Source organism: Cynocephalus volans, chromosome 7, assembly GCF_027409185.1.
Source record: "Cynocephalus volans isolate mCynVol1 chromosome 7, mCynVol1.pri, whole genome shotgun sequence".
NCBI classification, from domain to species: Eukaryota; Metazoa; Chordata; class Mammalia; order Dermoptera; family Cynocephalidae; genus Cynocephalus; species Cynocephalus volans.
This window is the reverse complement of record NC_084466.1, coordinates 71,420,394-71,448,237: the sequence shown is the minus strand read 5'-3', so window position 1 is coordinate 71,448,237 and position 27,844 is coordinate 71,420,394. Positions and strand designations below refer to the sequence as shown.

Genomic DNA, 27,844 nt, shown 5'->3' with positions numbered 1-27,844 from the left:
GTTGAAGGAAAATACATTAGCAACATCTTCCAGACACAATCTTTATAAAAGTAAAACTTCTAGATGCTGAAATGTACTACAGTAGATTCTCTAGTTTACACTTTTAATCACACAGGATTGGAATTCATTCTCCCTACTCCACCCCTCCCACAAATGTGGCAGTTCTTATTCTTAAATAATTGACATTCAATCATATGATACTATCTTAGACCCTTGAATACAGTAAACACTGCATATATACTAACAGAGGAAGTCTTCTTATTTGTTGCCACATAGTTATTTCAGATAAGCATTTCACTTTAAGTACAAATAGAAATACTACATCTCATGATTGTAAACATTCACCAAGAACTTCCAGAGTTCAACGAGTAATAGAGCTGGCCCAAGAGTCAGACAAATGTTCCTCACTCATTTGGATACTGCTGAGATTTGGAAACATGTTTTGAAGGCAAATTATCATAAGCCTTCCTTGTATTTCTGTAAGAATGCAGTTCTGGATATGTATTTTTAGTCAAAAACACCTGAAAGTCATCCTAAAGACTACATTAAGCACCATTTTCACTTACCTGAAATATATTGAGTTAAACTCAGCAGTATGATAGGTGATATCAGAAATTTAAAATTACTGTGGGTTTCAAGTCCCTTTTGTGGACACATACGGAGTACTGAGTTCCAGCTGATGCTAATAGGAACCATTCATGAAAACCAAGGGTAGTAACTCCCTCAGGGCCACATGTAACCCATAAGTCTGAGGCACAACTATTACCTCTGTCAATGGATGCTATACAAATAGATTTAAGGCTATATTCGGCTATAAAGAGTTCAATCTCCTCTTTAATATTTTTTCTACATAAATCACATACACAATTCAAAATTTCATTGGATGGGAGGTGAAAAATCCCAAACACTTTTTAAATACTATTCTCCATACAATTTACTGTCAGCAAATTTACATAGGGGAGTGTTCATACTTAAAATCATTTTAAAAAACGCAACCAGGACTTTTAAACTTCCGTCACAATTTCACCAGGATTATCCTCATACTCATTTTCTGACTGTTGGCCAACTTCACATTTGTCAGATTGTTCACTGCAGTCCTAGGCAATTCTGATGTTGCTCCGAAAAATAAAAATTAAAATATATTCACTGCCACCCACTTTGGGACAGGCCTGGTTGCAAAGAAAATGGTGTTCCTGGTGCTGAAGGGTAACTAGGAAACCCATCGGGCTGAGCTGGATAGTTTTCCAGAGCTGAAGCTGAATGAACCTGAGAGAAAGACGAACATGTAGTTTAGCAGAGTGCCAAATTCAATCAAGTCTTGTTTTTGTCCATGCCACACTATAGATATTCAGAACAGAAAAGAAAGTAAAAACTTTGGCACAAGATAAAGTCTACTGGGTCTCCTAAACTTTTTCTTTTCTTTTTTTTTTTTGGTGGCTGGACGGTACGGGGATCCGAGAGTCTCTTCGATATTTTAAGAAATGTTCAAACTTCCTCAGGTGGAGAAGACACATAGAAATGCCATCAAAGTATTCAGTATTCTTACAAAGAAAACTCAGTAGGTTTTCTAGAGACAATTTGCTTTAATGGTCCATTATTTTAGTTTAAATCTTAGAAGACAAGTGAAAATTTAAAACTGTCATGAATAAAGGTTCCATTTTATTAAGTAAAATCCCCAAACTGAGATTTTTAAATTCTATAAGCAGGAAAAACAATTCATACAGATGACTATATCCTACCACCTTTTTTACTCTTCTGAAAGAAGACAGGCATAACTTGCAAATTTGGGGAGAACTAATTATCAAAGCCCCAGACATTCTGCAAAAAGAGACATTTCTTGCCAATGTTAGGATATCACAATTGGTATCGCAATGCTATTGCTACAGAAGTCACTTAGACGTGTTGCCATCTTACTCACGCCAGACACTGTCTGCTTACCTGCTGTAACAAAGCAGACTGTGCAGCCGCATTATGCTGTAATTCTTGTAAGGATGATTGTGACGGAGTCTGGGAAAACCCAGGGATACCTGGGAGGGACAGAAGACCTGGAAAAACAGAACCGCCTGCAGCTTGAAGTCCAGATGACAAACTAAAACAATCAATAGAAAAACAGGTCAAAATGCAAATAAGACATAAAAACCACTGCTTCCATATTGGTCAAATACTTATTTTAACATGTTAAAAACAAAGCAAAACAAAAAAACTTAGAATTTATTCCTCTGTTGGAGGAAACCATAAGTCAGCCAGCCATTCACTAATGTAAAACTTACTTTCTATTTTAAAGTACATTATTCAGAATTCAATGTCTGTTTTGCATATAATGCTTTCTGCTATTTTACAAGCAAGTTAAATTACCAAATACGAATTCAAAAATCATGTGACCAGGCATTAATATTTTATATATTTATCTTAACACAGTTTAAGAAGCATAAAATATTTGTGAGCACTGAAGTCTTGGCCCAGAAAAAAAAAAAATTAGCACCATCAAATTAGATTTTGACATTCATCTGAATGACTTAAGACTATTAACCACAAGTTTGGTGAAAAATGCCTTCACCCTATTTGCAAACTATTCATATACCTGGCTTGTGCAACGAGAGCAGAGTTGAAATTAGAACTAAATGCTGAAGCGAATCCTGGGAGGACGGGAGCCGGTGATGGGGCTGTGGCAGCCACAGGTAGTGGTGTGACAGCTGCAACTGTAGAGGGCGCCTGCAGCCCCGGGAATGAAGGGAGAGCAGGAGTGACGCTTGGGGTATTAGAGACAGAAAAGCCAGGGTAGGAGGGGTTTGAAGATGGCAGGGGTCCTTGGGTGACTGAAAAAAGCGAGGGGACAGCTGTAGACAAGTTGAGGGGAAAAGGCGCTGCTGAGACTGGTGCTGAGGCAGAAAGCCCTGAGAGAACAGCTGCTGTAGAGCTGGGATGAGGGAGAGATGTGGAGGTGACAGTGGTAGATGAGGTGACTATTAATGACCCTGGAAGAGACACAGGGGGATTAAGAGAGGGTTTGCCAGTTAAAGGAAAATTATTGGTCAAAGAAGTAAAAGGAGGAAGAGCAGTGAATACCGGAGCGATAGGAGTGGAGGAACCATGTGGTGGAAGGGAAATAGAAGAAAGGGGATTGGAACCATTTAAGGGAGTACTCAAACCGGAGAGACCTGATAATGTAGGATTAAGGCAGGTAGATAAACTGATGGGCACTGATGTTGAAGTATATGCACGGCCCAATGTCCCTGACAAACCTAAAGTGCCATGAGAGGGATTCACTGAATGAGATGGGCCTTTGAAAGCTGAGGGAGTAGGACTGGTGGGCTCAGTTTTGATCATGACAGGAAGAGTTGTTACAGCAGGAGTAGATGAAACATGCAGGTCGGAGGTACCCAGGTGGGGGCCGTGCAAAAGGGCAGCTGAGGAGCCACAGCTAACTGGCACTGATGTTGAAGCTGACGTAGGAGTAGCTAAAGGAGACTGTACAGGCAAAGTCGGGGGAGTGGACGTTGAGTTAGCCACAGGAGATGGCAGGCCGGGGAACATGGCCAGCCCTGGAGTGGAAGACCGTTGTGCGGTGGAAATGGCTGATGGGGCATAGCACTTGTTAGGGGCTGAAGCAGGAGAATCAGAGTTTTGATTAGTAAGGGAAGATAATGAAGCCAGCCCACTTGTAACAGCAGAGGAGAAAGCAGAGGAGTTGATTAAATTGGTGTCATTTGATGTCAGAAAGCCTTTTAAAGCAGACAGAAGAGGACTGTTTACACCAAGTGGACCAGCAACGCCGGGAGCAGAACCACCAGCAATTACAGAAGGAGTAGGGTTGGAGACACCTTGGGATGCTGGTGTTAAAGGCAAAGGGAGACCTGCAAATACTGATGACAATGAAGTAGAATTTGGGTTGTTGGCAGAAGCAGCAGTAGAGTTGGCCGAAAAGGGGAGGCTAGTGAAAGGAGTGGAAGTAGAAGCAAATGTTTCATTGGAAGCAAGAGTGGTCCGAGGTGTAGATGTAGCCTGAGGGGCTGGGGTAGGAGTAGCAGAAACACCTGGCAGTGGTACTAGGCCAGAAAAAACAGAAGGAACAGCAGTGGATGTTGTACTGTGAACGGAAGTAACAGCTGCAGTAGGCAATGAAGGCATTCTGATAACTGTTGGGTTTGGCATTGAAGGCTGAGGTGCATGAATGGCTGAGGAGACCTGTCCTGGGAACACAGGGAGGACAGTATTCAGCATGTTCATTCCAGAAACAGTGCCAGCTGCTGATGCTGATGGATGATTTACTGCCTTCACTGGTGATGCAGTAGGAACGTGAGGTGCAGCAGGTGTTGAAGGATTAGAACCATGAGGAGAAAACAGTTGACTTGCTGAAGTGGAAAATGCTGCAGGAGGGGGGGAAAAAAGGCAAGAATTTATCATCATGCGGAAATGTCAAATTTTAACTCAAGAGAAATACATAATAATTTTTGTAATATTTAACAAATTCCAAAGAAGACCTATGATGGGTACTACAGGCTCTTGCAATGTTTAAACTGCTGGATTCCATTTCCCTGATCTTCACTCTGGAGCCTGTCAGATCCAGTTTTATTGCAGGCCCTGCTCAGAACAGCCTCCAATTCAGGGAGAAAATCTTAAGACGCTCGCAAACAAACTTTCCTTTAATGTATTTCCATGTTATTAAAATTCAAAGAATTTACCTTAATTGTGATTAGCATTGATGCACTGACTTTACCTCTAATTCTTTCAAACCACTTTCTAGAGTACTAATCACAGGTCAGTCCACCTCTTAGAGCTTTCAGAACATCACTCCCCATTTAGGGGCATACGAGGCCTTTCAGGATTCATGCCCATCTCTCTAGTACTGTCTGTTACCACTCTGTGAGCTGAATTTAATATTCCAGAGTATTAATCTGTGCAGTTCGCCCCCCGCCCCATGCATTGGTTCACACTGACCACTCTATACTACACTAACACCATCTTTACCTGGCTAGTCCTGGGAACTCTTTTAGGGACAGAAGCTGTGTCTAATTCATCTCTACAGTCTCAGCACCCAACACAGAGCAGGGCACCTGCATATTCAGTGTTTCCTGCACTGGACACATCACAATTACCTCAAAATACAGTTCCCAAACCCAACTGAGGACTATCCTCAACACTATTTCTAGAATTTGCTACGATATTTTTATTCTGATAAACTCTACAAATAATTAATATAAGCATTTTTGGAGATGACTTGGGTTCCTCCCTGTATGGATTCAATGACTATGTCTGCCCGTGATAATCTTTATGGTACCAAATAGAAAGCATGACTTAGCTAACGCATAATGACAACTATCATCCGATACTGCCCTCACATCAAATTCTGTTTCAGTTGTAAAAGAGAATGTTCCATTGCAGTGATAATCAAGTGACAGACATTCTCACATACTAAGATATTTTTAAATCTATGCACAATCAAGATTCTTTCGACATAAGGAAGCTGACATGGTCAATAAATTAATGCACTATGTTAATGATGGGTGGGAAAGGGGCAATAGAAAAAGAATAGAGATAAATGATGTATACATCTTTAATTGTATTAAATGAAGGCCAAAGGGTGCCACATCGGGCTAAACAATTTTTTTTTTTTTTTTTTTTTTAAAAGGTGACCGGTAAGGGGATCTTAACCCTTGACTTGGTGTTGTCAGCACCACGCTCAGCCAGTGAGCAAACCAGCCATCCCTATATGGGATCCGAACCCATGGCCTTTGTGTTATCAGCACCACACTCTCCCGAGTGAGCCACGGGCTGGCCCCGGGGCTGAACAAATTTTGCAGTTGTTTTAGAAAAGAAATATGGTAGGAAAACTGACAAACAGTAATATATAAATATATAAACTGCAAACTCAAAAGGCCTAAAGTCTATACCATATTCATGTGGTAAGGAGTGATTTAGTTTCCAGAAAATAAGATTAGCTATCATTTTAAATTTAGAGTGTCTATGAGAATGGATTTGTATGTTTTTTGTATTTAGTTTGTTTTATAAGAACTAGAAGCATAAGGAATATATACCCAATTTTATTGGTAAATAATGTAAATAATATAAGAACTAGAAGCATAAGGATTATATACCTAATTTTGTGTTTGTAAATACTTTTTCAAAAAAAGTATTTAAGTCCACAGTGGTCAGAAAACATCTGAGAATTCATTATCTTATTTAACTACATGCTGAAGACAATGCAGTTAATGACCAATCTCAAAGTAAAACTGAGCTCTCCTAGAGTGCTGTGTGTAACAGCCTCTGTTGGAAATCGTTTTATATAATAAAGCCAAAAAAAAAAAAAAAAAAAAAGAAAAACAAAATCAAACCTAGAAAACCCCAACCACAAACCATGATAAACATCACTTTTCTGTCATTTAATTTGGTTATTAATCATAAAATACTACCTGTCAGAACCTGTACTAAGTACTTTATGTCCATCATGTCATTTGTCCTCACAAAAGTCCTCTAAGATAGATACTAACACCCTCATTTTGTAGTTGGGCAATCTGAGGCTTGGTGTGGCTAAGCAACTTGCTAAAAGATCATGTAGCTATTAAGTGGCAGAGCCATGATTTGACCCAGGTCTATCAGACCGATGTTCTTAACCACTATACTAGTTTGTCTTTACTTTTATTTCTTAATATGGTTCAAAAAGGAAAAAAAAATCTTAATCATGCTAACATAATATAGGAAAACTGAGAATGCTATTACTACTAATGGTCTTTAGGATATTTAACCTGATTACTCCCTTCAAAAACAGATCTATTATTGAAGTTGAATGTAAAGCCTGAAATTCTTTCAATCTCATCTTCATAGAAATTAAAGACTTGCTCAAGGTCACAAAGCTAGGTGGTGCCAGAGCCAGGATAAGAGACTGGATGAACCGGACATCTCACTTAGAGTTCTTTCCACCCACCAATGCTACCTCCTTTAGAAACCAACTCAAAAGCACCCATCAGGCAACTTCTCAGGAAACAGAGTTCTCTCCCTAAGACTCCTAACAATGTGCCATAATAGTTAGATTCATGAGCTACTTTGCTACACAAGAACTGATGCCAATTTTTGTCTCATACCAGAAAGCATTTCCTTCCTGACTACACAGGTCCTCCACTCGGGGAAGAAAACAATGTCACAGTGCTGCTGCCATCTGGAGGCACCATGTAGGCCATGTTTTATCTTCATTTTCAATTCCATTTTCTGCTTTGGCGCCTCTATTTTCTCCATTGTTATGCTTAATAATACTTACTGAAATAATTAAATCTAAAAGTAGAATCTAACATAGCATTTGTAAAAAAGGATTTTTATCATCCTTTTTTATCCTTTATAAACACCCATGTGTTTATAGCAAAAAAGAAACAAGGCTTCAAATATCACAGAATGTCAAGCGAATGTGGACATAATGCTACACAGCACTTAGATTACATTGCAGATTTGCAAATAGGACATGAAGTCATAAGGTTAATTTCAAGTTTAATAAACACGTGCATTTAATGTGTAAATAAAATGTATCATTAAGCCACTTTTAGCAAGTATTAATTAATTACCTTCTTTAATCAAGAACTTTTCCTAAAACATAAAAAATTCCAAATACACTGAACTCCAATTGTTCTCAGTGAGTAACAGAGCAGACAACCATGACAGACATCAGTCATCTCTGGATCAAATTTGGTACTTACTTTGATTCTGTGTAGATTTTGACTGATTAGAAAGGTCTTCATTTTCTATATAAAAAATAAATAAAAGTTGATTTCAAGCTTTAATCAAATTATTCACCACTAAAATAATCAGAAATTGAGGTTAAAAAAAAAAAACCCCAGAATATAAATATATATAAGCATATTGTATTAGAAAACACAGTGTATGTATATGGAAAAAAGAAAGGAAATGAATAAAAATAGTAGTAATCATATGAAGATTGAGAGGATTATGAGCAATTGCTCTTTTCCTCCCACCCCTTGGCTTTAGCTTGTCAGGTTTTAAATACTCATTGCTATTTCATAGATATATTTAAGAAACTGTAGCACACCGCTAGATTACACAGAGGACCACTGCCTACAGGAGCAGGAACACTGGAAAGTGAGAGGTGGCTGCTAGGTGAATGAGTGCAGAATCTACTGCCATCTGAAGGGGCCCAATCTCACCAGCCAAGTGGATCACTCAAGCCAAAAGAAAGAAACTGCCCAGCCCACTTTGCTGTACTCAGCTCTGGGAAAGGCCATATGCTAGGAGCTGTCATGGAGGACTAGCCTAGCTGAGGCTGCCTGTGAAAGTGAAAACCTAAAGCACGCTCCTCCTCACCCTCCAAGGGAAAGGACCTGTCCAACCAGCTCATTAGCGGAGGATACAAAGAAGGAAAAAAGTTACCCTCTCATGGCTTGACAATAACTGCCCAAAAAACCAACACTGTGACAGGCATAAGGTGCAAAGGGAACCCACAAGCACTGACAAGGTAAGCAAAGAAAAAACCTAGCTCGTTTAAGGGACTTACTAGTTTGACCAAGGGAACAACAAATAACAACCAGAACAATGCAGATTCAATTAAAGAAAGAAAAATAACTTCTAAAACCTATAATACAAATTAAGAACACACACACACACACACACACACACACACACACACACACACACACACACACACACACTACTTACTGCAAGGAAATAAACAGAGAAGGTGAAGGCTTTTAGATACAAAAATCTGATTACAAGTTAGTGCAAAGAATGGTGAAGAGTAGAAAAAAATACTACTAAAAGCTAAACTCCTTAGCTGGAAACAAGAAACAAACAAATCCCACTTGAAGTGCCAAAAGTACTAACAAAAAAAAAAAAAAGATGGCATAAACGCATAGGTAAGGGCTTAGAAGGCAAATAAAGAAAATCTAATAAATTCAAGATAAGAGTACCAGAAGGAGAAAAAAGGGCTGGCCAGTTAGCTTAGTTGGTTAGAGCACAATGCTGATAACACCAAGGTCCAGGGTTCAATCCCCGTATCAGCAAGCTGCCAGAAAAAAAAAAAAATTCCCAGAAGGAGAAAAAAGAAGAGATGAAAATACAACAACTAAAGGAACAATAAACACAAAATTTTCCTAAGATTCAAAGATTTGAATTTTCACATCCAAAGGGCTCACGCCTAGACATCCTGGTGAAAATTCTGAAATCCAAAGATAAGAAATCTTTTCTCTGTAAGCATACAAAAAGAGACCAATTTTCTAATAAAGAAAATTAACTGAAACTGGAAAGTGAGAGGTGGCTGCTAGGTGAATGAGTGCAGAATCTACTGCCATCTGAAGGGGCCCAATCTCCAACTCTACACATGTGCCCTTTCCAAAGAAAATTCTTAGACATTTTCTACCAAAAAAAAATTAGAACAAACATATCAGTACAAGAAATCAAAGAACAGAAGAAACAGTAACAAGTCATGATTAGAGACAATTTTAAAGAAAAACTAAATATCAGAAGAAAAAATGTATACTATTCCAACAAAACACACAAATTGATGAAAATGGAGAAAGTATAAAAGTAAAATGGTGGAGTATAGAGTAGTTTTTTTAGTTTTTGTATACTAACAACCATTAAGAATATGAGGGTAATCACTAGTAATACTAAAGATAAAATTTCTAAGTTTGGGCAGGGACAAGGAGAGAACAGCTGTTATTAAAAAATAAAATGGCAATTTGATCAATCAAATTAAGCAAAGGTAAGAAAAATAAAAACTGGAATAAAAAATAAATATAAAACAAAATGGAAGGACTAAGAGCAAATGTGTGATTTTATGATTACTGGAAATTCCTATTAGACGTCTCTCCCACTGGTTTAAAAATAGAAATTCAGCTGTATTTAATTCACAAAACCAACCAACCAACCAAACAAATAAAACCCTGGAATAAAAGTTGAAAATAAATCTACAAGCAAAATATTTTACAAAAATAAAAAGAAGGACAACATTATTGCTCAATAAGGCCTAGGAAAAAAAGAAAATTTTTATAATAAGAATATAACTCAGGTGATATTATTTGATACCTACAAAACTCAAAAGACAGGTCATTAGTAATATGCCGCTAGAAATGAAGCATTCCATTTACAATTGTAACAAAAAATACCTCTAAAATCCATTGAGACAAACTAAAGGCACAGAATCTATAAAATAGAAAACCACGATATTCTTGAAAGGGATAAAATAAACCCTGGGGAAGAAAATGCCAGCGACTTGACATGACATAAAGACATACACATGATTGAATGCTGAAACTTTAATATCATAAAAATGTCAATTATCCCAAAATTACTATATTAATCCCTCCACCTATGCGTATATATTCAACTGTTATTTTTAATTGCATAAAATGATCTTAAAGTTTGGATGGAAAAATAAATTTCTATAAATAGATAAGAAAATATAAAAATATATGAGAGGGAGCTAAGAAAAATGTGAAAATATGAGGGGGAGCTTGCCTTATCAAATATTACAACACACTATACATCTGCTAATCAAATCAATATGGTTTAAACATAAAATAAAATAAGTATACTGGAACAGAATAAAGAACCCAAAGTTATAACCGTGTGTGTAAGAAAAGAAAAATGTGCTATTTCAAATGAGCAGGGAAAATAGATTAGTTAACAAATGGTGTTGGCACAACTGGCTACCATCTGGAAAAAAGTTTAGATGAACCTCTACTTCATGCTCTGTATGAAAATAAATTCCAGATGGAGTAGGAGCCTACAAGATTTAGAATACCTGGGCTACCTACAGATAAGACTATCTCAACCAAGAAAACTTGGTTCTGTCTTTTCTTTCATGGTCTGTATTTGTCTATATAAAAATGTAAAATTCCAAGGGCAAAAGATATGATAAAAAAGGTCAAGAAACAGAATAACCACAAAAGTTCCTTGTACTATTTAAGTCAAAGTGAACAGATATGATGTGGGGGGAAGGGGGAGGAGAGGAACGGGTAAAGGGGCATGAAAATCAACTGATGTATATTGAGAAGTAAAATAAAAATACATATTAAAAAAAATAATAATAATAAATTTTAAAATTTTAAAAATTAAAAAATTTAAAAAAAGATCAAGAAACAAAACAATGTATTTTGGAAAAAATGTTTTGCAACTGTCATCAGTCAGACTACTCAACAGAATCCACTCTGGACTAGTAAAAGATAAAAAGAATTTATTAAACATTGTCAAGTAACTTAGAGTCTCTGGGAAGGGCAGAAAAAATAACTAAGTTCTAGTCCTACCCCACACATGTACAAAAATATATATAAATGATAAATGGATTAAAAGCTATATATTAAAAAAGAATCACTATAAAAATAATTAGAGAATATACACTTATATGATATTTTCATACTGTTTAGTGGGGGAAGAGTTTCCTAAGACACAAAATGAGTCAAAAAATCAATAACTGATCTGAATAAAAATTAAACTTTCACTAAAAAAACACAAAAACATAAGCTAAATTAGTCTATTAGATAGCCGAAGTTAAAAAACTGGTAACGTCCCATGTTGAAACGGTGTGAAGAAACTGTAAGTTCATATACTCTAATGGACAGGTATAAATTGTTGGAGGGATTTTGGAGAATAGTTTGGCAATATATGACAAAATACTTATTCTTAGCCCATGTTCCCAGCAGACACAGAGAAAAAGGCTGGACTAGCAGATGCTGGGGAGTTTTAGCCCTTCTCACAGACCACCTTCTTATAAGCTGTTCCTCCACACATAGGAAGTAGTAATTTGCCCAAATGGTGGCATTCATTGAGTCAATTTTACTTCTCCATAGCTCGTCAAAGTTTATCGCTCATGTCATTAAAAAGTGAATGGGGAGACAACCACGCCAAGTGGCAGTGGAACTCAGGCTACAGCGGGCTAGATTCTAGCCCTCTCCCTGCAGATTATGAAAACTGCCCAGTGTTACCAAGCATTCACTCCCAGATGCATTAGCCTCTGAAGCTTGTGCTCTTTCTGTTAGACACACCATGTCCCCTCAAAGTGCGCATCTCTGTATGAATAAGTTAGTTACTTTTAACACCCCATAATAACATGACTTTACCTGTTGCTAGTGGATTAGGAGTATACGGAGGTGGAGGGGGTACACCTGGTGCTATGACATTGGCTAATGGTACCAGACCTGCATTGTTATAAGCACCTAAAATAAAAATATAACAAAAAATACAAATAGAATTTAGTATCATTCTGTGGCCAGGAGTTCAAACTATATTAATGCAGCTATCCAATTTATTTTTAAAACTGTTATATAATAGAGTTGCATCTTACATGAAGGTTTTGTCTAAGGTTACATGAAAATTGAGACCAAACAAGACAACCGGAGATTCCTATATCCCACTGCATGCTCATTCCAGGCATAATCTCACTGAATGTCATGGCAGGCAGAACCTGCTGTACTTAAATTATTTTTCTCTTCTGAGAAAATATATATATATATTTTCTCTATATATATTTGACTTTTTTAAGTTAAATGCCTTAATGATGCCTCTGAACACCAATTACCAAAAAGAATTTTACCAAAGTGAAAACCATAATAATATAGAATGATTAAACATAATCTGTAATTAATTTATCAAAAGGAAAATATCCTAAATAAACTCTGCCTGCTACAGTATTGTAGACCAGGACTCCAGTAGCTATGGGTAAAACTAAATTCATCGTAACATTTCATAAGTGCTGCAGATTTCCCAAGCACACAGACCAGCACTTACTGTTAATAAAAAAATAGCAAGAAAGAAAAACAAGTAAAAAATAAAAGAACCCCTTACTTGGTGCAATAGTTGCATGTGGCCTGCATGGAGGTATTGGATAAGGAACAGGTTTATGTGGATTATATGTTGAAGGAGGCTAGATGAGGAGGAAAAGTACAGCAGTTAGGAAAAAACCAAGTAAGCTATCTCCTGGCAAAATAAAATCCACTTATCTTTCAAAATATTTAGTCCTAATGGGCTAAAATTGCCCCAGCATATCAAATGCTACTGAACTAAAACATGGCACAAATGGGGGACTTTTCTTTGCCTTAATAAATGTGGTTCCTATTAAATTCCAAAGGTAAACTCTGCCAAAAATGGCGGTGGAGGTATTTATTTTTTATTTCAGTACTAAATTATCTCCAATAAAGGATCAGACTTTATCTGAAATAGCAAACTCCTCTCTGATCCAGCCTAGGTGAATCCAAGAATTCCTATCTCTTCCTACATTAAGTCACATAAGAAGTCTGCCAGGTTCTGGATCTCAGCTTAGCAACACAAGAACCCTCAATCGCAACATCTTCCTAACTCACTGGAAATTCGTCCTGTCATTTCCAATCTCTTTCCTTCTTCTGGAAGAAAAAAGCATTCGGCATTCTGACAACTTTTCTTTAGCAATGGGCATTCTGACAACTCTAGTAGAATGTAGACTGGAATGAGGAATTCAATATTCCAGTTGTTTTGCCTTTTAAAACCCATAAATCCACAAATACTTTATTTTACAGTTGATGGAATTTATACAAGTAAAAAAGAGCATTCAAAGAATTAAGTCTTTAGGGAGCTAAAGTATCCAAAGTTAAGCCAAATGCTGTACTTTTACCTAGAGAGAGAGGGAGAGAGAATGTGCCTGTGAGTCGGGAGAGGAGATCCACTGGTGGTAAGGGACCCAGACTCTTTCTAGCTCTCATAATGGTGGCACTACCTGAAGCACTAGTCTTGTACAAGGACTATGATCTGTGTGTCATAAACAACTGCCACTGGAGTTCTTGTCACGTGGATGGATAGGGACTGCAAGGTGGCTATGTGTAGGCCTCTAGTACTTCAACCCCAACAATCCTTCAACCCACAGGCTTGTCTTCCCTTGTCCAGTTTACATTCCAATCACTATAATCACTCCCTTGAAAATACTCTCAACCTCCTGGCTCCATACTTGTTTCACGAATACTAATTCAGCCAAATCACAACCTTAATTAAAGCAAATTCTCCACACTCCATAACTCCAACTGAACAGCTGAATGTGTCTAGAGAAAAATACAAAAGCAATTTGGTCTCACTTTAAAATAAAATGCTTAATCTCAAAGGGACCTTAACACTTATATTTCCTTAGACAATTCACTCTCCCACTCCCCTAGAATTTCTAGCCTATTTTTAAACTTTGCGACACAAACGTTAAACTTATGCTTTGAATAGACAGAAAACTACATGTAGAAGTTGACTTGTTTCATTATTTATTTTCGAAACATACAGGTTTGGATGGTCCAAGAATCCGTGCAGCTATTCCTTTGCCTTCATTAGCACATTCTTCACCATCTTTTTTCAAAGGGGTTCCCTATTCAACAACAAAAAAAAAGGTAATTGAGACTTAAAAAAAAAAATCCAAACCAAAAACAACAACAAACAATTTCACTGAAGAGAAGGACCTGAAGAAAAGGACTTGGTAAGAGTGTAAAGACTTGGATTCCAGAAACAATTTTGCCCTGGCTATCTGCATGACCTTGACAAGGTCTCAATCCTCCTGCGCTATGGAACCCTCATAACATGTACAAAGTTACTCAGCAGTAAACACACAATACATAGAGGGGATAACAGAAGGGGAAAATAAGTCTGTTCTAATTTTTTTTTTTCCACCACGAAAAGGAGCAACCAGAAATAGATTTCTGATGCCACAGTATGTATAACGCTCAAAATCAAAAAGAGTACCTGTATTACAGTTGAAAATAGAAGTGAAAAAACAGTGTTCTTTATAACCATTAACTGTCAAAGGTAAATGAGACCTCATTCAAGACTGCTGTAATTAACAGATCAGAATAAGCTAATAAATTAGTGTCTCTAACAGTATGTCCCTAAATAATATACAATAGTATGAAAGATAAGTTCCAAAATGGTGTCCACTGATCCTCCCCTCCCACATGCCCTTGTCCAGTTCTATTGGGATGAGAAAGGCTGATCCGTTTAACAAATAGGATACTGAAGAAATGGTGGCATTTGACTCCCAAGGCTAAGTTATACGAGACACTGCAGCTTCTACCTGCCCTCTCCCAGATTACTTGCTCTGGTGGAAGCCAGCTGCCATAAAATGAGGATATTTACATAGCACCATGGAAGAGTCCTTGTGGTGAGGATCAAAGGTCCCTGTCGACCACCAACACTGACTTGTCAGGTAAGTGAGCCACTAAAGAGCATATTCTTGAGTTCCAATCAAGCTTTCAGATGAATGTAACCTCATGAGAAACTCTGAGCCAGAATTACCCAGTTAAGCCACTCCCAGATTCCTGACACATAGAAATTATGTGAGATAATAAATATTTATTGTTTTAATCCACTAAGCTTTTGGGTTATTTATTACACAGCAATAGAAATATAATATTCTTTGAAACAGTTAATTTACAAAGAAGTTTGAGAAACAGTGGGTGATATTAAAAAAACAAGTTTCGAGGCTGGCTGGTTAGCTCACTTGTTTACAGCATGCTGCTGACAACACCAAGGTCAAGGGTTTGGATCCCTGTACTGGCCAGCGGCCAAAACAAAAACAAGTAAAAAACAAAACAAAACAAGTGTCTTTCTTACAGGACTTCTCAGAGCCTTTGTTATGCAACATGATTCTCCAGGAAGGAAACATTGCATGTAGAGTTTCCCAAATGTGCTTAGCTATAAAACTGTCTGAAGAATACTGAGAATCTGAGAAACATTCCTTTACCAATTATAAGTCAGTGCTTCTAGAATACTTGGAAAAATAAAATAAACCAAAATCATCTTCTTTTCTCTTTTGCTTGCTCTGTAGATTTTACACATACTATAATGGACTTTATACATAAACTTTTTCAATCAGTGGTGAATCTATGAATTAAGTTGCTAACATCAAAAAATTCCTCTCCTCTGAAGAAGCATCAACTGGCAATTTCTTTAAATGTCATTAACATATGCTATATTTCATACTTAACCTTGAGAAGTTTCATATACCACCATAAAAGTATGCTTACTGGGAAAATTCCATTTATGCGACTAGGTTTTCCTTTGGGATATGGATTTCCTGGGATCGTTCCACAAGAAGATATCATAGCATGAGGAGCTTTGCAGCCCCCCTTGAAAGCCTGTGATATAAAAAAGAAGAAGGTGGTAAAAATAAATAAATAAATAAATTCATAAAGTTAAGTATTCTGGATATTGGGAAGCCCAGCTAAAAAACTTAAAAGAATTACAGATTGAATGTGAATTACAGAACAGATCACATCAGTCAGCATTTACAGTGGTGAACATCACCAAAAGTAATAATAAAATCACTTTATTTAAATGAAATTATTAAAATGTTAACATAGTAATGTTAATGTTGCAAGAAACAGACTCTCATACAATCTTTACAGTGGATTTTATAAATGATGTGCAAAAAAAGCCTATTTATTATTCAATCTGTCCCACTTTTCCAACCATCAACACATGACAGTCTAAATCTATAAACACCAAGCTCATGCTACAGTCAAAGCAAGGAGGACACAAAGATAAAGAGCCAAAGCTCTGCTCTAAAGAAGTTTACAACCTAGTGGAGAAAACACAAACAAATGACATTGGACACTGGGTGTCCAAAGATCTATACTGTCGAAAAAGCAAGTTATTTGGACACACACTGTTCAATATAATGTGACATAATTATGAAATATAGTGAGGGAAGGGATTTGTGGTCTAGACTGTTTATTACTGCATCCCCTAGCATCTAAAATGATGCCTCTCACATACTGAGTTGGTGCTCAACAAATATTATTAAATGAATGAAAAACACTATATTAGGCAACATTAGATCCAATGCATCTATAATGAATTATAGCAACATCCAGTTATCTACCTATCTATCTTTTACAAATCTATGTGATGTTATATATTTTGTGTGAGTTACATTAATTTTTTTAATTAATTCACAACACATATAATTTCATTAGTTTTATAACCCAGCCCCTTACTAAACACCCTAACTCTAAAAATCCTCTCAATTTTTGGCTATTATAAATAGTACTGGGATGATGTTCTTATATATGAATTTGTGTATTTCTACTTATTTCCTTAGAATAAATTCCTAGAAGTATAACTTTTGGGGCAAAAGGTAAGAACATTTTAAAGGCTCCTCAAGTTTAACTTCCAGAAAAGTTGTACTAATTTACATTGACCAGAGGGTCTACTCCACAGAACATTCAGGCCCCAGAATATTTCTGAGAAGGAAAGTGACATGTGTAAGAAAGAAAAACTACAGCAGTTATATACATGATGCCTTAAAGATTTTAGTCAGGAAAACCAATGACAAAGTTATTAAAGTAAGGAAATGTAGGCTCAGATCTTGCCTCTGCTACAATAATGTATGATTAAGGCAAAGCTGCCTACCCTCCCTGAGCTTAGAGGAGGTTGTGATGATTAAACACGACTGAGCTGCAAGGCCCTAGGAGAGTAATCACATCTTCCTCAAGCAGGTTTCTAATTATTAATTCATTTTCCAGCCATTACAATACTAGGAAATAAATGACAAATCAAGTGTTCTACGCTTGAACAAGTACTACTTCTCCTCCTCTCTTAGGTTTTAAACTAATAAACTAGAATTTTGCTTCAAAATTCATCTCTTATGAATTTGATTAACATAAATCTAATAACAAGGCAAATCTGAAAAGTTAAGACCCTAAATACATAAAGTCAAAAGCTTGGAGCCATGTCAAAGTTATCAAGGAGAAAGACACAAACGCCCAGTGAGGCTCAAGCTGAGTGGCCAACTGACTTCTCACTTTCAAGCCATCTCTTCCCCCTCCCGTTTTGCCTTCAACCAGCTCTACTTCTGCTTCATAGACTGCAAGGATGTTTATGTTTAATCCATCGCATAAAGCATTCAGGTTATTCATCAAAGTTAACATAGGAAGAAGATAGGTACATTTTTCTTCATCAACATTCAGAAAAACCAGCCTACCATTTACAGAGCAATCTTGAGAAAATTACCTGTTCAAGTACTCTCTTGCACCGTTTCTTCTCAGACATATTTATTCTGAATAAATCTTCAATGGCACGAGAATTCTGTGCATCCACAATGTTTCTACCAAGGAAACGCAATTTAGGTTTTCATTTAAGAAACTGGACATAAAGACGCTCCTCAATTTCCGATGGGGTTATGTCCTAACAAACTCATCATAAGTTGAAACTATGGTAAGTAGAAAATGGGTGTTTTGTAGACATCATGGTATGCAAAAACACAAAATGCAATATCCAAAAAACGCTGCCAACACAGTACACTGTAGAGTATCAGTTGTTTATCCTCGTGATTGTGTGGCTGACTGAAAGCTGTGATTGCTGCCACTGCTCAGCATCATGAGAGCACCATACTGCATATAGCTAGCCCAGGAAAAGATCAAAATTCAAAGCCCAATTTCTACTGAATGCTTATTGCTTTTGCACTATCATAAAATAAAAAAATCACAAGCTGAAAAATTTTAAGTAGAACCATCCTAAGTCAGGGCCCATTCTGTATATACAAAGATCAGCAATCTTTACTGCACAAACCTATCAGAGTAAGCTTTCACCATGACATAGGAGAAAAGTGTGATTAATCATTTATTCTTAAAATGTCAATTCAAATAACATGTTTATACAAAAATGATAAATATGATAACTGAACTGAGGTTTATCTAACCGATTACTGGAAAATAACAAAGTAATACTACAAATAAAAATAATTATTCTGAGATTTTTGAAAATACATCCTCTTCAATGAGTGTTAAGAGAGTTATGGCAATAGAACCAACCCATGTGTTAAATGCACAAAAATCATGGTTGATCTAAAAATGAAGTTTTGCTTATGTTTTATTTTAACTTTGTATTTTTTGAACATCTATAAATACATAAGGGACTTACAAATGCATGTGCTATAAATAAACAACAACTTACATGCTCTTCAATTATGCAGAGGTGTAGGTTCCTTTTCTTTTTGAGCTTACATTCATTATGATCATCTATCAAATGCTGTGCTAGGTGCCTTCACATACCCTACAGTATTTAAGGTTCATATACTCTACTAAGTAGGTGGGATCCTTATTTTAACTATTGAGGGAATAAGGCTCAGAAACCTTGCCAAAAAAATATGTTGCATCAATAAATGGTAGAACCTCTGTTTAACTCTTAAAGTCCTACATCTTTACTAACATGCCTTGAAAGGTACTCAGAGTACGAAGGCAAAGCAAGTTACTGAAATACAGAAAAAATCAAATTAATCTTTATAAGCCCCATTATTTTGTAAGTTACAACACTAGATATTTATTTTACATGAAGAAATCTGAATCCATCACTATGCTTTCATAGACTATACTTTATTAAGAGTTCCATTTACTAATATAATTGACACATTAACACATACTAATGAGTTAAAAGATTGTTAAAAGGCTTCCAAATTTTTCTCCAATGAAGGAAAAAGAAAAAGAAATACTTACGAAGCTAACAGTTCAAGAGCAACTAATTTGTCTTTACTGAAGGTGAAACAGTTAAGTATATTGACCACTTCTGCTGGGTGAACAGCCACCATTTTCTATTAATATAAAAAACAATTTTATTTTCAGCATGTGAAATTTTCATGCCAGAAACTGCCCTTTTTGGGAAATACAGTTAAATACTTTTAATATAAATATTTTAGGTAAAATATTTCACATTTTAATTAATACTTCACATTTTAGGTGAAAACTATTTGAACAATAGTAAGACTAAGGAACTCAAAAGGAAGTTCTAAAAATATGTGAATTATACTTACACTCTTTCAATGTAACTACTTCAGTTGAAGATCTAAGTTCTCCTATAAAGTCTTTTTTTAATCCACATATCTCAACTTGTTCATTTACAGAATAAATAAAAAATGTACAAGTCTCCTTTCCTTAGAAATGTTACATTAAAAGATATTTATACATACAGGTCATTAAATTGCTCAAGAAGTGAGAAAAAAATTATCATATTCCCCAGTTAGCGGGGATAGGTATGCTCTAGATCAGTGCTTCTCAAAGAATAGTACATGGTACTAAATAGTATTACACACACAAGAGTACACTAGCCATGTAAGTTAGAAAAAACTGGGTTAAACAGGTTTCTTCACTGCAAAATTATCTTAAGGGTCTTATGTTAATGTGTATTGTGACACTCCAAGACTAGGGTACCTTCAATTTTGAAGAGCATCCAGAAGATTTGGCCAATCTATAGATGTTAATAGTGAAGGAAATTCAAAAGCAAAGGTAACATAAGAAGTAAGATTGGTTAGAATCCACATCCAGTTGTTCTTAAAATCTGAAGCAGTGGTTTTCAATCACTTTTATTAATGTACTACCAAAAGAATTGATAGAACTCTGTACATGTTACATAAAACTCCTTTGCATGTTTTTAAATTGACATCTAAAGGTTTTTATCAGAAGTTTAAATACTTTCAGAAGATCAATATTCTTATATATATATTTATTTATCTGTAAAAACTTTGGAACTACTAATCTAGCTCCTTTCACTTATGGAAATGTTCATTTGGTAACCTAACTGGCACAGTCAGTCTTGAGTGTGAAAACAATCAGTCAAATCAGACTGACTTTGTCATTAAAAGTCAGACAATTTAATTCAAGTAACTGTATTGAGTTGTCTCTGTGATACCCTTCTCACCTCTGAATCTTAATCATAAAGTACAGAGACAGGCAAGCAGGCATCAGAGCTTATCATGAGTTTTTCCTCTTGATAAAATAAGGCAAAGCATTCATCAGTACTCCTTACAGAAGCTCTCTTTTCTTTGCTCTCTCTCTCTCTTTCATGAGCAAAAGCATTGTCTCTTTGCAACGTGGAGAAAGATTTTTGCCCCTAGGGGATGGACAATATAACCCTTTCTCTAGTAAAGTAGAAAAAAAGCAACAAGTGTTAAAGGAGAGGTGGGCAAGAAGCACTAACAGACTCAGACACCTTCTTAGGTAGATCTGCTTAGGAAGTTAAGGATCTGTAAATTGTTTCCATTAAAGATATCCATGTGTGATACTCCTTAGGAAATCTTCCTATATAGCCAGATGCTCCTGTGTGATCTAGAATCCCCTGTTTATCTAGGCTCTAGAATTATACTATCTAATACAGTAGCCACTAGGCACATGTGCCTATTTAAACTAACTACTATTAAATAAAACTAAAAATACAGTTCCTCAGACAGACTAGGCACATTTTAAGTGCTTAATAGCCACAGGTGGCCAGTGGCTACCATAATGGACAGTGCATACATAAACATTACCATCACTGTTGAAAATTCATTTGGACAGTGCTGGTCTAAAGAATGTAAGCATAACCCATCTGAAGACTAAATGCAAGAAAAAAAATAGGAGGAAGTGCATTAAAAACACTTAAGAATTCAAATCCTATATTTTGCTTGCCAGTGAATATTTTTTTCCTCCAATTTGCCAATTGGGATACTGTGGTATACAATTTAGAAGTACAGTACATACATTTAAATTTATGCTTTAGAAAGTTTTGTTTTTTAACACAGCTATTTTGAATATTCAAAGTATAATAAAATTTAGGATTAGCTTTTCTGATGCAAACAGATCACAACTTGAAATGAATACGGTAAGCTGGGACAACTAAAAATACTTAAGTACTACATTGAAAGGAAAAAATAAGTTACTTACATGTTGTAATGCTTTCATTGCTTTCAACTGAGGCTCAGCCCAGGAAAAATATCTCAGTAAATCAACCACCTGAAAGCAAAGAGCTAAATTAGAGCTACTAATTTAGCTCTAATGACACTGTGTTTGCAAACATTTCTATAAGATTTATTTCAGTACTTAGAATTACTAATCAACATGTGCAGCCGGGCCCAGGTGACGCACGGCATGGGAGGCAAAGTGCTAACAGAGTAGCCATGCATGGCTATGTAATTTGAAATCAATTAAAAATCAAATAAAATTTAAAAGTTCAGTTCCATAGTGGCACAAGCCACATTTCACATGTTCAATAGCCAAATGAAGCTGATAGTAACCAGAAAGGACAGTGCAGATAGAGAACATTTCCAACATCACAGAAAGTTCCGTTGGATAGCACTAGTCTAGAAAGAAAAGAAAATACAAGAAAACCAAAGTATGCTAATAAGAAAAGGAAGGTGAAAAGTACTAGATGGAGATAATACGTTGGCTGAAGAATACATGTTGTGAATGGAAAACTTTAAAACATTAGTGAAGAGTGACAGGTTTATCAATTGCAAGGGTGTGGTGGTGTGGTTTAGTGTAAGTTCTCTAACTTCTACCCTTTTACTTGAATCTGGAAGGCATAACACTCATATCACACATCTTTTCCTTAAATATGTAAGAATCACCATGAATTACTTCAGCAGCTTTTAAACAGTTAGTCACTTTGAGAGTTCTGATAGCCCAGCTCTCACCAGCTCCCACCACCACCCACCACTACCATAGACACTGTGGGATGGCCAGTAAGAGATGAGTAGGGCATCAAGATCCCATCATGAAAGTGTATGATCACCACCACCACCTCAGTCTGCTGCCTCCGAGGATATTCCAAAAGAAAAAGAAGTGACTCAGGAAGAGATTGTCATAAAATCTGGGTTAATTATTTTACTGTGTGAGTTCCTAAAAATGTGTTAAGGTTTCAATATTTCAACAAAGCAAGATTAATGGTGCAAACTGGAGTGGTATGTGAAGAGAGGGAAGATATTTTTACTCCTTATAAAGAGATACATAAATAGCAAACAGGTATTATGCATACTTTCTAATTAATTGATAAGATTCTATGTCCTTACTTTTTTATGGGAATAATGTTCTTACTACATAGTAAATGCTATACTTTGCCAACTATAAAACTTTACAAACTATCATGTTTGATACGGGAAGAAAAACCTTTAATAAGTAAGTAGGCTTAGATTGTCTCGCTTAGAAAGTAGCTTAATAAAGTTTTTAATGACTTTAGCAAAGCAGAATCTTATTAAGGGAATACATTTTTGACAAAATTTTACCAAAAAAGAAAAGCTATTAGCTATGCAAAATTATAAATCTTTTCAAAATGTTTAAATTTTGCTTAAAAAGCATAAGGTGATTTTGAAAAGCAATGGGATAGCTGAAAAACACTCACTGAAAAGGCAGCAACAAATGCAAATCCTAGAGTAGCTCTTAGGAATTTAGAAGACAGGACTTCTACAGGCTTATATCATTCGCACTTTCAAATTTTGAAGCTCTTGAGAAAGATATGAAAAGGAGAATTTCTAACTCAATCTATAGATTCACCCATTGTCCACCATTTCTAGAACTGTTCTCCATATGTAGATTTCTATGTCTGCCTAACTTCTCTATCAAGTATTTTCCAAATGTCCCTCAAAAATCCTCCCATTCTCCATATGTACATATGTATATACACATACATATTTTTTTTCAAATCAGCAAACTCCCCCAAAGTGGTGTAAAATTTTTTACTAAACTATCGTGCTTAAAACATTAGTCTTCTGGCAGTTACAGAAACTACTTATTAGACATTGTTTATATTTTTCTTATTGCTGAAATTTTTATTTAGTGGTTTTACATAAGAACATATTTTATCATTTATTCAAGTTTTCTTTTATACTATGTAATGAATTTTGCAATTACTGTCTTATAGATACTGTACATATTTGGGTAAGTTTACCATGACAAATTTATAGATTTTTGATATTATGCTCAGAATGATAAACACTTTGAATGCTTTTTCGGGGAGCAATTGTATTTTAAAATCATGTTAGAATATGATATTATGGAGAAACTCTCCTTTTCATATCTTTCTCAAGAGCTTCAAAATTTGAAAGCGTGAATCACTTTAAAAATGCCTTTGAACTATAAACTCTATAACGTTTTCTGCCAAATCTGAAAGTTTCTGAAGTTCCGGAATAAGTACAGCAACAAAAATAAAAGACATTCTGAATTTGACCAGCAGGTAAGTAGGCATTAACAAGAGCACTGGTGTAAGAAGGTGTCTTTGTTTAAACAAATAATGAAGAATACCTGTTCACTGGAGAAGTATCCATGTACATATTCAATTGCTTTCAATTTGTACTCTGTCAAAACAGCCTTAAAAAAACATAGAAAATCAGCATTAATATATGTAATCAGCACAGTAATATGCGTATATCAAAACCACCTAAGCAACTAAACAGGGGCAGGCCCCCCTTTAGCCCTGGCATGCAGAAGAGCAACTAAGGTCACTGTGATGACATGACCTTCTACCTTTCCAGGTTCCATATTGCAAGGGATATACTGAGACAGCAGGAAGACCTCCTGGGCCTCCCTACTGATTCCTACACAGAAAGGGAATAAAATTGTAATAGATAAGATTCAACATTAGTGGAAATTACATATAGAATTCCTGAATATGTAGTTAAAGAGTTTCAAAACATCCCAAATCCTACCAAATTGTCATTTTTTAAGTCAAATATATCAGATGTTATTCATTCATCAATTACTTATTGAGTACCTATTATGTGCTAATTGATAGAGAAATAAGAATAAAGCAAGGTGTGGTTGAGGCTGTCAGTATTTCCACAGGGATATGAGAACCCAAGGAGGCAAAAAGACACTTAATTCAATGTCTGTGCCTGCCACTAACTGGTAGTGTGGCCTTTGGGAGGCATTTTAATTACCCTGAGAGCTTCCTCACTCATAAAAGAGAACATTACTCACTACCCACTTCAAAGAGTCACTGTGAAGGTTACAATAGTCAACATTAGACCTGACACATAACAGGTATTCAGTAAATGACGGTTCCTTTTCTCTAAGGAGAAAAGGTGAGAGGGAAATTGGTGGTCTTGACCCAGCATTATCTAGAGCTGATTCGAATTACATCTTCTTCCCTTGCAGATATTTGCCAAGCTTAGAGGTAAAAAAACCAGGCTATCATAATTTGGTAGCCACTAATAATTAAAAATTAACTAATCCATTTGGTTTTACTTCAAGACAATTATATTTGTACTTTCCACGTGTATCATTTTCCTAGAAGAAAATATTATGACCAGTCAACTAAAACATCCAAGGTGATCAGTAGTTTAGTTTTCAATGAAAAGGTATAAAAATGGCTATCTGGAAAATTTACACTTAGGAGTTTATCATTAACATTATTGGACACACACAAAAGCAAGTTTCTGGACCAAATCGTGGATTGTGAAGATGCCAAGACATGTCTCAATTCTTTCATCAATGCCTGATGGGCACAGCTCTGTCCCCGGGCATGACAGCATGGGAGCTCTGGAGTCAAGAGTTTGAAAACTGGACCCCCCACTCAGAGACTAGGTTTGCCATCTGTAAAATGAGTATAGCACCTACCTCATGGGCTGTTAGGAGGAACAAATAATATATAAAGTGTTCAGAACAGGCTCGCACAATAAGTGCTCACTAATTAACAGCTGTTTAATTTAATTTTTGAAAAACAAATTCAACATTACTTTTTCCCCTTTCTTCCCGATTTCCTCTTTCTTTTCTTAGTGTCCTCTTACATGCCTCTACTTTAAATAACAGTCAGTATTATCTATAGACCCATAGTGAAACTCAGGAAAAGATGAGCTGCTTTAAACTAAGAGAATGTTGATGTATATAATCATTTGGTAAAGCCACCAAAAAACATATTTTGACTGCAGACCACAAATATGGACTTAGTAAGTTGCCATCTCATGTGAATTTTCACCTCTAGAAAATGTTCTATTCCTCTCATTTTTTACAACACTTAGAAGGGAGAGAATATGCACACTGACTCTGTATCTTCCAAAAGTAGAAATCTGCTGGTCTACTTGAACTTAGAAATTATTTTCTCAGTTAAAAATCAGCTCATTAACAAATTGTGACAAATTCTAAGTATACAGTAGGCAAACCAACATTTTATTTCAAATCTTAATTGGCCAAATTGGGTTTGCAAAACAGAAATTTGTTCAAAAATTCAACATTGTCAAACGTGAAAAATTAAACAGGTCAATTTGAAAATTTTAAAAAAGCCTTATATAAAACAAAGTAAAACAGCAAGTCCAGAGGTAATAATTTCATAAGCTGAAATAAATAAAAAGTAGCAGACTATATAGTAACACTTCCTTCCGTTTCAGTTAAGGGTGGTAAAATCATGGAAATGCCGAAATAATAATTGACCAGAAGGCCTAACCAAAGCATGCTGTGTGGACTAACGGTACGGCAAGTTCTAAATAGGTAACCTCTATTTTATTTTTGCTCTTGAGATACTGTTAGGGTCAAGACTACATTCGAAAATTTTTGCTGTCTGGTTTATTCCAAGAGGTAGGATACATACGACAGTCTCAAAAAGAAGCAAAAACCTGGAAAGCAGGAGAAAAAAAAGATTTTGAAATTAAAGTTACTTCCAGCCAATTTCTAAGAATGTGACTTTAATCTTAATGCCACACTTGTCAATAAGACACTAATTTTGTCTGGCCAAGGTAAAAAATGTAGTCTGCCTATCCTTAGATTTGAAAAACCCGTCATAATAATTACCATAAAGTCAACTTTCCACTTATTACTTGTAGTTTTCAGTTACTCCTGCGTTACTGAAAGATGAGGAAATAGACTCAGAAATACAAAACCAATTATCCAAAAGTGCAGAGCTATTAAGAATTTGTAGAGCCTTCTTCGGAATCGCGGATTATCTGAATATAATTCCCAAAACACCACACTGATTCTCAAGATTAGCGTTTACATAACTTTATTTCTACTTATATCGTGTACCGTGTCAAGAAATAAGGTCCCACACTACGCGTGAAAATTCAAACCACTCTGGCAATCTTAGGACTCTTACTATGCGCAATCTACACACACACACTACCCCAGAGAATAAACCATAAGAATTCGTATCTCATAGAATAATTGAAGGAATCAAGGGTAATTACCTTTCTAATTTCATCCAGCACCATTTCAAAGGACTTTTTGTCCATCTTGGCTACTATCTCGGCGTGGTTGTAACAGTCACACTTTCAATTACAAAACTTGCATCCCTGGTCTGATCTGCTGGTAGTAAAAATGTTGACAGCTGAGGAAAAGGACTTCAGGAGCAGGAAAAAGGATGCGAAGAGGTAGAGAGTAGTGCAAAATCCGCAAAAATTTCTAAAAACGGAGACTTAGAAAAACTTTTTATTAAAAACAAAAACCACAAGCGTCAGGCTTCCCCAGCTTCTTCACACAAAGCTTCAGAGCACCTCGGGGAAGAGTCGGATCCTCTGAGTCCCGCAGAGAACCCGGGGTTCGGCGGCCGGGACTGAGCGCCGTTTCTTTGCAGCTAAGGGCCAGGAGCCCCGGGAGAAGGTCGTGAAGCCACTTTCCCAGCTGCAGCGGCCGGGAGACCACAGGCACCGGCGCCCGGAGCACCGCGCGGGCGGTGCAGTGGGAGCGGCGGCCTCTCGGCCCACACCAGCCTCGGCCGCCGGCCGCGCCCCTCACCGCCGCGAACCCCGACTCATGGCCCGGTTCGCGCTCGCCCCCAGCCGCTCCGCGCGACTCCTGGGGCCCTCAGTCCGGGCAGCAGGCGGCCCGGCAGGCTCTTTGTTATCAGCTGCCGCGGCTTCCGGGAGCGGGCCGGCGGCTGGAGAGCACCGGGAGCCGGGCGAAGAGGGGCACAGCCTCGCCGAGGGGGACTCCCGAACACCGCGGCGCCTGCAGCACCAGGAACCCTAACCGGTTACCCCTCCAGCCCCCGCCGGCTCATAGGGACCTTCGATAACGCCCGTCGCGCCCGAATAAACTCAACTTGGCGCCGTCAGCTTGGGCCGCTGTTTCCTGGAAGCCAGTAGAGGGGGGCCTGGTGTGGGAACGTAGGCGTCCATAGCGGGCGCCTGTATGCCACGGAATCGGATGTAGCTGAAATCTCTCCCAGAGTCCGGCAG

The 27,844-nt window shown here is 36.8% G+C and overlaps 1 protein-coding gene across 3 annotated transcripts; it reads right to left on the bottom strand.

Annotated features, from left to right (window-relative positions):
* On the bottom strand, window positions 1-27,665 carry PROSER1 (proline and serine rich 1). Of its 3 annotated transcripts, XM_063102446.1 has the most exons (13): window positions 26,855-27,665; window positions 23,982-24,047; window positions 21,630-21,698; window positions 19,431-19,525; window positions 17,950-18,043; window positions 15,963-16,073; window positions 14,228-14,311; window positions 12,781-12,859; window positions 12,057-12,152; window positions 7,683-7,727; window positions 2,582-4,367; window positions 1,939-2,089; window positions 1-1,266 (listed from the first exon to the last, which is right to left on the bottom strand). In XM_063102446.1, exons 1-13 carry the CDS (start codon window positions 26,897-26,899, stop codon window positions 1,144-1,146), a joined length of 2,844 nt encoding a protein of 947 aa, XP_062958516.1. In that variant the 5' UTR covers window positions 26,900-27,665; the 3' UTR covers window positions 1-1,143. The 3 variants fall into 3 exon arrangements, with proteins under 3 accessions (XP_062958516.1, XP_062958517.1, XP_062958518.1); XM_063102447.1 differs by lacking the exons at window positions 23,982-24,047; window positions 26,855-27,665 and adding an exon at window positions 20,142-20,178 and having other exon boundaries at window positions 21,630-21,700; XM_063102448.1 differs by lacking the exons at window positions 19,431-19,525; window positions 21,630-21,698; window positions 26,855-27,665 and having other exon boundaries at window positions 23,982-24,022.
* Window positions 27,666-27,844: the final 179 nt, after the last annotated feature.

Excerpts from the sequence above, each read along its gene's own strand:
- PROSER1 (XM_063102446.1), bottom strand. The coding sequence starts at position 26,899 with ATGGACAAAAAGTCCTTTGAAATGGTGCTGGATGAAATTAGAAAG. Across the intron at positions 4,368-7,682 it reads AAAATCTACACAGAATCAAA|CATTTTCCACTTCAGCAAGT; the intron begins GTAAGTACCAAA and ends CCCCTCCTGCAG. Across the intron at positions 2,090-2,581 it reads GCTCTCGTTGCACAAGCCAG|TTTGTCATCTGGACTTCAAG; the intron begins GTATATGAATAG and ends TGATTGTTTTAG.